The sequence below is a fragment of the Rhincodon typus genome, chromosome 12 (assembly GCF_021869965.1).
Source record: "Rhincodon typus isolate 14 chromosome 12, sRhiTyp1.1, whole genome shotgun sequence".
Taxonomy (NCBI): domain Eukaryota; kingdom Metazoa; phylum Chordata; class Chondrichthyes; order Orectolobiformes; family Rhincodontidae; genus Rhincodon; species Rhincodon typus.
The window spans coordinates 10,775,877-10,789,550 of NC_063343.1; the positions used below are offsets into that span (position 1 = coordinate 10,775,877).

General features: G+C 40.9%; 1 protein-coding gene across 1 annotated transcript in view; it reads right to left on the reverse strand.

The window, feature by feature from the left end:
* Positions 1-12,686, reverse strand: part of rnf145a (ring finger protein 145a) — a 105,490-nt gene extending 92,804 nt beyond the window's left edge. The window contains 1 exon segment of the mRNA XM_020533051.2: positions 12,048-12,686. Within this exon segment, the coding sequence (XP_020388640.2) occupies positions 12,048-12,252 (205 nt within the window). The 5' untranslated portion in view covers positions 12,253-12,686.
* Between the last annotated feature and the right edge of the window lie 988 nt (positions 12,687-13,674).

Consider the following 13,674-nt stretch of genomic DNA (forward strand, 5'->3'; position numbering starts at 1 on the left):
AATTACTTCTCAAAGCTTTTTTCACCAGTGTCAAACTGACTGGTTGGTAATTGCTATGTTTACCTTTACACCTTTTGAATGTTTATGACTTTTGCAATTGTCCTGTACTCTGGCATCTCACCGGTTATCTTGGGAGATTTGGATTATTATGGATTACACCTCCACAATGTCTTCCTTAGTTTCTTCAGCAGCCTTACACTCATTTTATCTGATCCTGGTGACGTGTCAACTTCAATTACAAGAAGTGCATCCACTGGAACAATTTTTAGCGCACCCAGTATCCCAACTACCTCCCAAATCTCAATTACTCTGGTAGCACCCATCTCCTAAGTAAATATGAATGCAGAATTATCATTCAGCACCTTATCCTTTTTGGTCAATCATCCCTGAACTCCACTTCTTTTTGAAAACTATTCATGTGCCAACAGACAACTTCTAGGATTTCACCCCAGGCATGCTTGACTGGGCTCTCCGCAGTCTCCAACCCATTTCCCACACTTCTTCCCTCATCATTTCCCCTCCCTCCCACAACAATGTTAGGGCTCCACTTGTCATGACTTCGCACCTCAACACTCTCTACAATCAAAGGATCAGCCTCCACCACTTTCACTAACTCCAGCAGGACACCATCACCAAACATTTTCCCCTCGCCTCCATTGTCAGCATTCTGCAGGGACAAGTCCCTCCATGACACAGTGATCTACTCCTCCATCACTCTTAACATTTCGTCACCCATGAAACCTTCTCATGCAACCACAGAAGATGTAATCCCTGCACTTTCACCTCCTCTTGCCTCACTGCCCAAAACCTTCCACACCAAGATAATGTCATCTTTCTTTTTGAAATGGCTGTAAACTGTGAAGTGTCATTTTCTGACTACAACTATAGCAAGGGTACTTCAGTATTGAGAAACTAGGCTATCCAGTTTGGGCCAAAGAAGGATGTACTTTCGTTACTCTCCCATAGAAACTGAGTTGAAGGAATTCCAGCACAAAATTTCAAGTTCAAGACTTATCAAATAAATTAAACTCTAAGAATCAAGTCTATAGCTTTCACTGCTTAAAACATGGCATCCTTTACATCAGCAAGAAGAAATGCAGACTGGGTCTCCATTTCATGGAATACCTCCACTCATGCTTTAAGAATGACCCCAACCTTCCAGTTACTTGCTCTTTCAACAAACCACCTTGCTCCAAACTCAACAGGAACAATGTTTCATTTTCTGTTGAGGCATTTCACAGCCTCAGGACTCAACATTGAGGTCAACATCAGTGTATGATCTCTGTCCTCCATTTTTATTCTTAGTCGAGCAGACCCAATTTCTCCGTTACACAAGGATCATTTACACCTGTCTGTACAAATGACCGTGAGCTTGCAGTCGTTTGCCACTTCAACACACCAGTGTTCCCTTACCAACATCTCTGCCTTAGGCTTGCTTCAGCGCTCCAGCAAAGCTCAGGACCTCATTGCAGCTTGGGAACTCTGCAGCCTTCTGGACCAGCGAGTTCAACAATTTTCTCCTATGTCCTTAACCAAACCCCCACACACCAGGACTTGTCACCAGATGGACTGCTACCACACACAACCCACCATCAGCTACTAACAGTCCCCATTAATAGCTATTCATCCTCCCAGGCTGACATTTACCCAGTCCTTGGTCGGTCCAACAGTTTCTCTCTCTCTCGGGCTCTATCTCCACCTATCGTTTTCTCCTCACTCCTCCCCAACCCTGCCTTCTGCATAAATATCAACCTTTGCCCAGCTAAAAATCAGTTTTGATGGGTCATTGGACCCAAAACATAAAACTAATTTCTCTCCTCAAATGCTGCCAGACCTGCTGAGCTTTTCTAGCATCCACAGTTCTTTTGGTTTTTTGTTTATCACTTACATTTATTTTACAGCTTTATCTCTCCTTTACCACCAATAGCGCCTCCTTTTCCTTTAGCTCTGATATCCTTAACCCTTACGCCACTGCCTCACCTCCCTTTTGACAACAGTACTAAAGCTATTTTCCAGCCCTATTGATCTCCAAAAGGAGAGTCAAGATGTTAACTGTCTCCCTCCTTACAGATACTGCCAGACTTGAGCTCCTCAAGCATTTCCCTTTTAACTTCAGTTTTTCAGCATTCTCGAGATTTTCTTTTTATTAGAAGACTTTAGAATTCCCTTTTGTATCTGTTACCAAGCTCTTCTGATATCCTTCCTTGGCCTCTTTGTTCATTTTTCACTAAGCCTTTGAACCTTATCTTCAAATTTGCTCTTTAATCAATTATCAAATCAGGTGTCAACATGTCACACTTTTTTTTCTGCTTTATCTTATTCTATTTCTCCCTTGATGGCACCTAGACAATGTCTGAAACATGTCTCTGAAGGCAGCCCAATGTAACATTATAATTTTGCCTGGCAATTTTTCATTCCAACTTATCCAGGATAGGTCCACTCCCAACCCACTGAAATTGACACAAGTATTTATTTTGCTTTTAGATTGCTCATTGTCCTTGACCATATCCAAACTAAACCTTACCTAAAAGTGGTGTCATAACACAGTGCTCCACAGACCATTACTCCAAGGATGCTGCAATCCTAATCCAATCAATTCCAAACATCACTCCTTGGATCACTGCTCCAAGCTCTTGGCACCTCTCATGGTTTCTCTTTTCTAAAAATGGTCTGCCACTTACTCAACAACTGCTTATATCTCCATTTGTGCTGCTCCTTCCTGCTCACCCATGGTTTATTTCCAATTTTAGATATTCACCCAGCTTCTTCATTTCTCTGCAGTCTCCACGCCATTCTAAATCCTTGCTTTCTCACTATCTTCTTCAATGAATCCCCCTAACCAAAGCACGAAACAAAGAAACTATACCACCATTTATCATTTCCAATGTTACATTTCATTCAGCTGAGTTCTTTCAAATTTTCTGAAAACTTAAAATTATTTACTTGCACATTCTGAACCCTGTAAGTCTTAAATTTTTTTTACAATCATATATCAATCACCAGCTTTCTGTCGTCCACTCACTTCCATATTTTTTTCCTCAGTTTCTCTCAAGAGGCTGGATAGTAGTGTATTTTGGTTCCAATCAGTTGTTATCTTCCGTGCCTCCTCCAAATAGCTATTCTGCATGTGTGAGCCACAGAAGTACAGTACTGCCAAGCCTTTACACTATAGGGAGATTAACCAGTGCCACTTAAGGTGTTTGCCTGCAACACAGATAGATGAGGAAACTGTTGGTTGTGTTGTTGTGTTGTTCCAAGGTTGAACAGCCTGTCAATATACATTTTCAGGACTGAAAAATCATGGTGAATTACATCAGTTTTAAAAACCATTATCAAACAAGAAATCACTCTCTTAAGAAAAGTAAAGTAAAGTCTAATTTTCCTTGATAGTAGGACCTGCAGATGCTGGAGAATCTGAGATAACAAGGTGTAGAGCTGGATGAACACAGCAGGCCAAGCAGCATCAGAGGAGCAGGAAGGCTGATGTTTCGGGCCTATACCCTTCTTCAGATTAGGCCCGAAACGTCAGCGTTCCTGCTTGGCCTGCTGTGTTCATCCAGCTCTACACTTTGTTATCTCTAATTTTCCTTCTCTAGTCAAGGATCTTAAGTTAAATGGAACACTGCAAATTAACAGTCTTCACAGCTCAACCAGCACTGACTTGAAATTGAACCACGAGCTTCTGGTGTAGCCACTCCAGGGTTTATATTCATCCAAGAACCTTCCAGAGGAAATGAGAAACATTCTTCTCTCAGTTCAGCGGGCTGAAAGTTACAAGCAACCTAAGAACCTGCTTCAGAGTCATATGTATTTTACACATACATATGGCCATTAACTGCAGCCTGCGCATCAGCCCAATAAATTACTAAATTCTGGCAAGCATCATCATTTATATTTGAACTGTCACATACTAATGAGTGTTGTAATGATCTTCCAGTGTAACATTCGACTGATACCTTTTCCAAGGCTGTTGCAATCACCATCCAACCATATAACTGAATATAGATTGGCCAAGGTAACAGGTAACAAGACATTCTGCTTCGGTAAGGCCAATCCATTGAGGGGGCAGATTTTTTCAGACAATTACTTGGGAGTTCAATGGTCAGCAATAACTGGTTTCCTCAGCTTATGTCCACACTATGAGAAGCTGTCTCATGTGCACCCGCATTTCCCAACTCACTACCTCATGTTCCCAATTTTGATCTCTTTTCAAAACTTGCCATCCAACTAGGTAGGGCTGCCCTAGTGTGGATCCACTCTTGCCAGTGCAGCCAAAGAACCACATGCAGTAACTTCTCTTCCTGCTCCCACTCTTACCTCTGGAGTCCCAAGGATTTATCCCCTGCTTTTTAATTCTCATCTTCACACTGCCCCCTATAATATGAACCAATAACAATATCAGGTTCCCGATGTACAATGAACGCACTCTGCTTTTCTTGAGCTCTCCACCTTCTCCAATACATTACACCGCTAGTCTGAAATGCAGCACCAGATGAACTGGAACTTCGTCTGCTTTTGGAAGACTTCATTAGCTGCACCAGCTCATCCTTCTACAGATTACAGCAGAAACTGCTGACAACAAAGACCTACATAAGCCAACAAAAATACAACCGTACAGACCAGTTATCACCATACCCCGGTACTACAGCAAGATCTTGCTGTGGTACCAGTCTTTCATCTCCTCCTCCACCACCAAGTCGGATTACTACAGACATGTCTAGATGTAATAGTGGTAGCAACATATTTGACTGCAGTTTGCAACCCAGTCAGCAGGATTCTGTATCTCAAATCCAGTTACATGCATTTGTCGCATCAACATTTCTGAACATCCTGGAGCACAACTCTTGTCCATTTTGTCTCTCTAACCCCAGGTGTCAAAGTCAAGTCAAAATCCTGGAACTCTTCCCAACAGCACTGCAGATGTCCCTACATGAGAGTGACTGCCACTTGTCAAAACAATGCTTCACCATGACCTTCTCAAAGGTGTGCAACAAATAGAGGCCTTTGCAGCAATGCTCACAAGAAGACGCAGCACTCCAGATGCCGCCTTAGTTAAAAAAAAGTAACTTTGTATAAAGCAGCTCTTCCATATTTGTAGTGAAACAGGTTAGGCAGTTAATGACTCACGTATATGAAATATTATTCCAAAGCAAAAATGCTTCTGTGGTAAAGTTTTTTTGTGGCAAAGTGTTACCTTTCCCTGCCCTTCCACTAACATCATAGTAATTGAACACTGTCATCTGTGGTTATAACCACCAAATTGTGCTCTGTTATTATAACGCTGCAACTGTTCTATGCCCATCAATATTTTTCAGTCCTGCAATCCTAACTACCCATTTCCAAGAAATGTTTGGCCATCCACAAAACCCTCACAGTGCCTGTGAAAATTTACTCATGGGGGAACCAGATAAGAGTCATGTTAGTGATTAGAATGGTTCACAGTGAGACTATTAGCAAACACGGAAAAATTAACCTGAGGCTGGAAGGCAGTTAGCCAAGGAGCTGTTAGCTGAGAAAGAGATATTAGGGAAGAGGGAAGAGGGAAAGGTCCAAAAGCAGATGACTCTTTTTGGGGATTTCCTGAAGGTTCAGCTCTCAGCACCATATAGAGGTGCTCACTGAACACAGGTCGTATGCATTCCTTTTCACATTCCGCACTAAGCTGTCATCCTCTACTGTGTGACACAAACACATCCAGCGTGAGCTAAGCAGATCCTCCCCTCTTTCTCAAATCATACAGAACTAAGTATGGTACATACCAGGTGAATGACCTTGTTCAGTGCACCTGTTTCAATATCAATGCTTTCCTATCCAGCATCCGTCTGTACTTTCCCTGCCCTAAGCACAAAATGATGCCTGAAGAAGATTGATGCAGCCTCAGTTTCTTTCCTTCAGCATCCAGCTCCTGGGATCACCACAGCAGTGCTCGCCAAGATTTAATCAAGTACAGCATCAAATTCCAGTTTCGTTTGATTAAACTATGAGAGCCTGTCTTTCATTCTTGAACTTGCTAACACATCCAAGTAATATGGTGCTTTACAATATTCAATAAGCCCAAAAAGAGACGATTTTTAAAAATATCACCAAGTACATAATATTATTGATTGACCCATGTAAGGTATGGACCAGACCAAACCCCTTCAATATGTTAAGTTAGCCTAGACCCCAATTTTTTCTTATTTTAAAGATGTGTGCAGCATTGCGTACCAGATGCAATTTGATTGGTCAAACTACTCAACTTTAGGCAAAACATACTTCATTTTTACATTACAATTAAAATATAGACAAAATAAAAATAAAAGAATCGGTTTAGCTGTAACTCTACCAAAATGCTTAACAAAATAACTAACTAATTAACTGTTCCAAAAATACACCCTCGGCAAAGGCAAATTCAGTAAAATAGACTGTCTCACATGCAATTCTAGCAGCAGAAAATGAACCCAACTTTTGGTAGTAACAGAGAGGAATAAGAGCTTCCACATGCTGCTTCAAACCTCTAGCAACTGCAGAAATCTAAAATTGAAACTCCTGCTTCTGTGGGAGCTTGACCTCATCCATTCAGGCTGCTTCTACTGGGCCAACTTTAAAAAAAAACACCCAAGGCCTCACAAGCCGTTCACTTTACTGGCTTTGAGTAGACTGCTCACCACCTCTGTCACAATCTTTCTTCATTAAAACAAAAACAGGCCAAAATACACCTCTTAAAGCCGCAGTATTGTTACCGAGTGTTCATAACTTCATTAAGACCTGTGACTAAAATTCGCAGGACAACTATTGAGTCAACAAAGTTTTGTACCAAAAATTCATTAACAGTTTATGATCCCTGAATTCACCAAGTTCTGGACACAATCATTATTTGTGGATTGCTACGTCAAAAATGCATAGATAGATGCAGACAGTAAACATACACAAACTGTCATGCGTATAGTACAAATATTGTTTCACATTTAGCTTAAATAATTCAACCTGTAACTAAGCACAACATTACCCAAACTTTCTGCAACATCTATCTCACATGACCAGAAAAGATGAAAATCTAAGGACAGGAATACTTTGTACATGGAGAATCGAGTTTTTCTTTCCCTCAGGCTTATACATGAAACCCCTGATCATGCAAGCCTAAAAAGGAAATTAGAACAGTATGATTCACTTCATAATTTGTCCATGTTTCCCCATGATGAGCAAAAAATCTTGTGGGAAAGGTTTAGTCACAAACAGCTAAACACTGCAGCATTTAAAACGTAAAAAGCTATTGCCCACACAAGTATGCCTCTTCATCTATAATTGCTTAATTGTTTCCAATGAACAAAGGAGTGACAATTTGATCAAATTCACGCAAACATTAGCATCCAGCATAAATCAAGGTTCATATTTTTTCCACAACATTAAACAGATTGCATTTGATTTGCCTAAGATAAGAAATCAGAATTACACAAAATTTTCCTTAAGTCTGATCACTATCACCAGGCGTAAAGTCCCGAACCAGGAATTAGAACAACTTATTTACAACTAATCACAATCTTACTTATCTGAGTTATGGAAACACCATTACCAGGACCTTGGTAAAGCCCTATGACAGATGTGTATTATGCACATACAAGCTGAGAGATGTATTCATCCTAAGTATTCAATTGGGTTATGGCTGACAAAAGCAACAGAAGATCAGAATGCTAATTTCCAACTTGACACTGAAGCATTTTAGAATGAGTTGAGGCTTACCGCATATTAAAGCGATCTGACTTAAGCCTAACATTTACTCAGGAACACTGATACCAACACATTAAAGAATCAGGGGTAAGATTAAAGATTTAATTTGTCAATTCTTCCGATTTCTCTTTTTAAGTTGGAAGCAGATTCATGAAGACCATGAAATTTCACCTCCAGTCCAGTCATTTTTGGACTGAGTTCATAATTCAGGCAATTACTGAACAATGTTGTATTATATTAGAAACAGAGTTAAAAATCAGAATTCAAATAGCCATTTATTTTCTTTCTGTATCAACTTCATGTCATTGACTGTCATGACTCCTTTTTGATGATTTTTGGAGAAAGCCGAATAAAAGATGAAACCAGTACATTCAGCCATAACAAGCACTGTGCTCTTCAAAGTAACAACATTACTTTAAAAAAATTCAATTTTTTGTGTGAACAAAAAGTAACAGGAACGATCAACTAACTAATTGCAGATAAAGAATCATTCATAAAATGCAAACCAGAGTCAGGGACTACACTGACGGTAGACAAGTCTATTGCTTATCTATGTACAAATTACACCTGTAAATAAAGCAGCATCACATCTTTACTGCAAACATCAACACATGCTCCAAACATCAGCGTTTCAAATGACACTTCTTTTAAGACAAATGCAATGAAAAGCATGTTAATTCAAGTAGTGCTATACACACACACGTATGACAATATTTATACACTGAAGATTCAATAAAGCATCTCAGTATCCCATCAGTTTACAGAGGAATGTTATTAACAGAGTTGGCAGTGAGTTTCAACATCTGCGCTCGATCAGGTTTCCAATGACATCACAGCAAATCAAAACAACACTAACAGAGCTCAAATTGCACTGTAAGAAAATCACTTTGTTCAAACATTCACCATGTCCTCAGTTTGTTATGGATTGTAAATTGTCAGTCAAACCCAAAATAATCTGTGCAAATTTCATGTCAAACTCAAGAAATTAAAAGCTGTACTCATTTGTCCAACTGTTCAGTGATCCTGTAATTCGAGAACACCAGAGATGTGACATCTACAAACTGCATGTCAAAATTCTTTAAAGTGCTGATAAAATGGTGTTCATGAAGATGCAGCAAGCTGCTGGATTTATATTTTGAGATAGTAAGAACTGCAGCTGCTGGAGTCAGAGATAACACAGCGTGGAGCTGGAGGAACACAGCAAGCCAGACAGCATCAGAGGAGCAGGAAAGCTAACGTTTCAGGTCGGGACCCATTTCTGAAGAAGGGTCCAGACCCGAAACTTCAGCTTTCCTGCTCCTCTGATGCTGCCTGGCCTGCAGTGCTCCTCTGGATTTATATTTACCCGTGTCTGCTCTATACATCAATATTTGAAGTGTTTATACTAATTTAGAACTCAAATTACACACAAATTTTAAATAGCACCTTTAATGCCAAATTTCTAGATGATTAAAGGATTATATGGCCTAACAATTAATAACAGTTAAATTCAATTTTCTAAGTCAAAAAAGGATTACAAATGGTTAATCAATACAAGTGCTGACAAATCAGCACCATCGTGGAGATTCCACTGCAATGCCACGTTCAGTCTTTTTAGTTTTTGTATTCAAGCTACTTGAACTGTGAAAAATATTTACAAAATACAACTCTGCCTCCCAAACAGATTTTATTCAAAGAGAAAGCTTGAAATGGTACACTGTTGAATACAAGTCTGATACTAGTAGTTGTTGTAGTAATGAACTGCGGAGAATTAAGAGCAGCATACAAAAAAGGTGATGGTTTAATTGCAATCCGTTCTGTAATTTATGCAATAAATTGGATCAATAGCAAGTGAAACAGTTAATGTCTCAAACATATGGTGTTATCACTTTTTGTCAGAGCTTTATTGGCATATAATTTTAAAAGTTTCTATCTCCATGGATGCTGTCTGACTAACTTAATAATCATAGCATTTTCTGTTTATAGTTCAGATTTCCAGCACTGCAATATTTTGCCTTGTGTACTAAAATATTGGTATTAATACTCCAAGTACCAAATCTAGAATAAGTAAAAGTGAAAAGGGAAAATAGCAGAAACAAACAGCCAGTAAATGAATGGGTAAAGCAAAGTCTTGACGACTTCCAAGACAACTTGAAAGATGGCACACTGTGGCTATTCGGAGGGCAAATCTTGGAAAGATATCCAATCTTGCAGGCCATCCTAGCTTAGTCCAATCATGATGTTCTGCTTCACCCAACACAGCTCACTGATTTGAAAACTAAGTCTATGGAAATTCAAAAGCTGCTGCATTGTACTAACTGGGCAACCAACGTTAGCTCTCATGCTCCCAACAGTTGAAATTTACAGTTCACATCATTACCACGTTCATCCAATTCTCCCTTCCCCATCACTGCCGCTTTCTACAACAGTGCGCAGGAAATTTTTCATGCTTCCTGCTGTGACTTTTGCACATTTCACAAACCCTTGAAAACTGTACTTTCAGCTATGTCAACACTATATTCTAGAATTCTCTTCCTAAACTTCTCTGCTTATCCAGCTCCCCCTCCTTAAAATCCCTCTTGCAGTTCATTTCTTCAAGCAAGCTTTTAGTTACCTTATTTAGCAACTCCTCCTTTGGACCTGGGTTGATTTTTTGCCTGATTATGCCTTTGTGAAAATGACTTGGGGTAATTTCTCCATGGTAAAGTTTCTAAACTGCCATATAAAGGCAAGTTCTTATTCAGTTCAGCAAAGCACAATTGCAAAACTGAATCTGGGACTTTCTGAACCTGTATAACTTAACAAATTAAATTTGTTTACAAAGGATTTCAGAATATTCCCTCTTCATATGAATCTAGAATCACACCTTTAAATAATAAAATGGTCACAGCACAGGACGAGGCCATTTGAGTTAGTGCGTCCATGCCACTCAAAAGCAATTTAGTTAATCCCATTTCCCTGTCCTTTTGCAATAACCCTGAAAATGCTGCCCTTGGAGGTGCTTAATTAAATTCAATTGCAAGAGGGAAATGGATTTGCCTGTACCACACGCACAGGCAGTGTGGTGATAAATCACTGACTGCACAAACATGCTACTTCATAGAATCCCAGCAGTGCGGAAGCAGGCCATTTAGCCCACTGAATCCACACCGACCCTTCGAAGAGCATCCCACCAGACCCACCCCCCAGCCGATCCATGTAACCTTGCACTGCTGTGAGGGAGCAGTGCTAACCACCGAGCTGCCACCTCACCCCATGTCATCACTACTTCTCTTGTCAATCACCTTAAACCTGTATCCTCTGACTCTCCACTGTCAAGAGGAAAACTTCCATTTCACTAGAATCATAGAATCCCTAAAGTGTGTAAACAGACCAGTATATCAAGTCCACACCATCCTTCTGTACAGCATCCCTCCCAGACCCAACACCCTACACGCTCCCTGTAACCCTGCATTCCCCATGTTTCATTTACCTACTCTGCACATCGCTGGATGCTATGGGCAACTGAGCATGGCCAATCTACCTAACCTGCACACCTTTGGACTGTGGGAGGAAACCGGAGCACCTGGAGGAAATCCACACAGTCACAGGGACAACGTGTAAACTTGACACAGACAGCTGCCCGAGGCTAGAATCGAACTTGGGTCCAAGGCAATGTAAGGTAGCAGGACTGGCCACTGTGCTACCCCAACTATTCTGTTTAGAACCCTTATGACTTTCAATATTTCTATTAAGTCTCCTGTCAATTTTCCCATTCTGCAAGGATAACATCCCCAACTACTCCAATCTGCCCTCATTCCTGGACCCATTCTTGTAAATCTTTCCTGCACAATCTGAAACCTTCGTATCATTCTGAAAGCAGGATATCCAGAACTGCACACATTTTAAGAGAAGTTCCACAAAGATTAAATGACATGACACGAATCATTTTAAATTAAAATAACGTGGAAGTTTGAGAGACAACGTCAAACTTCTTTGGGAGCGGAAAGCAGGGGTGGTGGCGGGGAGACAGCCAGATGTTGCTTTGTCACCAGTAGTGTAAGGTCCATTACCAATTACGCTGACAGAGACAGCCGAGGACAAAACATTCTGAAAGATAATTGTCTGTTCGTCTGAAGAATTAAATCACAACGAAAAAAAAGGCAATGTCACAAAAATATCACAGTGCAAACGGGGATTAAATCGTTCAGTTCAAAAAGGCGCCAGTGCACAAAAGCTACCAACCAAGGTAAGAGACAGGAGGGGACTTTAAAAGGATATAAAGCTCAATTCCCCTCCCGCACAGACGTCAAACGCAGCCGTCAAGGAGGGAATTGGGGGGGGGGGAGGAGGAGGTGTAAACTGCCTGTACATTCACTCACCAACATAGTGAAGGTTTAGAGCCAAGTATTTGTACTGGAAGAGCAGGTTGTTGTTATTCCGGGCCTGGATCTGCTGGAAGAAGGAGCTCACGTCCCATCGGTACAACATCTCCAGCACCATGATGCTGGGCACCCGCAGAGCCACATTCAGCACTGCCTCCAGCTTCTCCCTCACTCCGCTCATGATCACTCTCAGGCCAGCCATTGCTGTGAGGATGGGGTGGAGGGACGCGCGGCAGCGAAAATTAAACAATTTCTTTTCCAAAACAGCGGTGCGGGAGGGCTCTGGTATTTTCTATCGCTATCGATTATTGTTCTGTTATTCTAAAGTAGGACAGGCCGGTTGTTCACAATGTTTTTTTTAAATAAAAAACTCATACTCCGCAACCCTCTCTGCTTCCTTCAGCCCGCCGACAGACGGAACGTGTTCTTTTCTCTCCCCCTCAATCCTTTTCGGCTCCTCCCGAGGTGAAAAGAAATAACGCACAACGGAAGAAAAAAACACACTTCCATCAATGCGCCGCCATTACCCCAGCTTCTAGCTCAGTGGTCGGACGCAGCCGCACTGGAGGGCCAGCGGGAACGCGCGCCTCCTCCCCGTCCTTGCGGAAACGCGCGCGAGCAGAAGGGCGGGCCGGATGAGTTGCTGTGGTGTTTTTTGGTCAATTGGTCTGTGTCCATGAATGATTCCAGCAAGGATTAATTATTCACCATGGGCGGAGGGAAGAAGAGAAGTGTCTTTTCAAACTTGTCCCTAATCTTAAAGGTGAAGGCAATGAATGGTATTACCTTAGGAAATCAAGGGAATCAGAGGGACTTTGGTGTGCACGTCCATAGGCCATGAATAGCAGCAGGACAGGTAGATAATTGTTTTTATTAGTCAAACCAGTGAATACAAAAGCAAGGTCCAGATGGAGCTGGTCTCTGGAGCTTGCTGTGTAGAAATTGACTGCCTAACTTTGTAATGCGGACTAAATTTCAAAAATATTTTGATGTTGCCATAGAACAGTAGAACATCCTTGCTTCGAGAAAGTGCTATATAAATTCAGTTTTCTGTTCTTTTAACATTGTAAAGCAGCTCCTGGTTTTGAATCAATCACAATCAAGAACAACATCTCTATTCTTCACTCTTTCTATTTCTGGATGCTAATTTAAAATGGCATATGGCTGTGTCTCCTTCTCCCATAGTGGTTATTCTTTATTAGTAGTATCAGAGTTATGAATGTAGTGATACTATTAAGTGCCTCTTTTTCTCAAATGCAAGCATGTATATTTTTCTAGCTGGGGATGATTTGTAACTTTCCAACTCCTCTTGCTTTAGTCAGTCATTAGCACAATCAGGTATTGAAGCTAAGTCTTTGTGCAATTCATCAGGTAGTGTATTGACTCTTTCAGTCAACAAGGGACCCTTTGACTCTTTGTGTTTCATAAATATCAATCAAGTATTTTTATTGAAGGAGATGGCTACACACTCTGCAAAGAAAGACAAAAGTGTCAGTCAGTATTTAGCATGGCATCTAATACGACATATTAATTGAATCATAGAATCCCTACAGTGTGGAAACAGGCCCTTCAGCCCAATGAGTCCATGCTGAACCTCAGAGCATCCCACCCAGACCCCATCCCC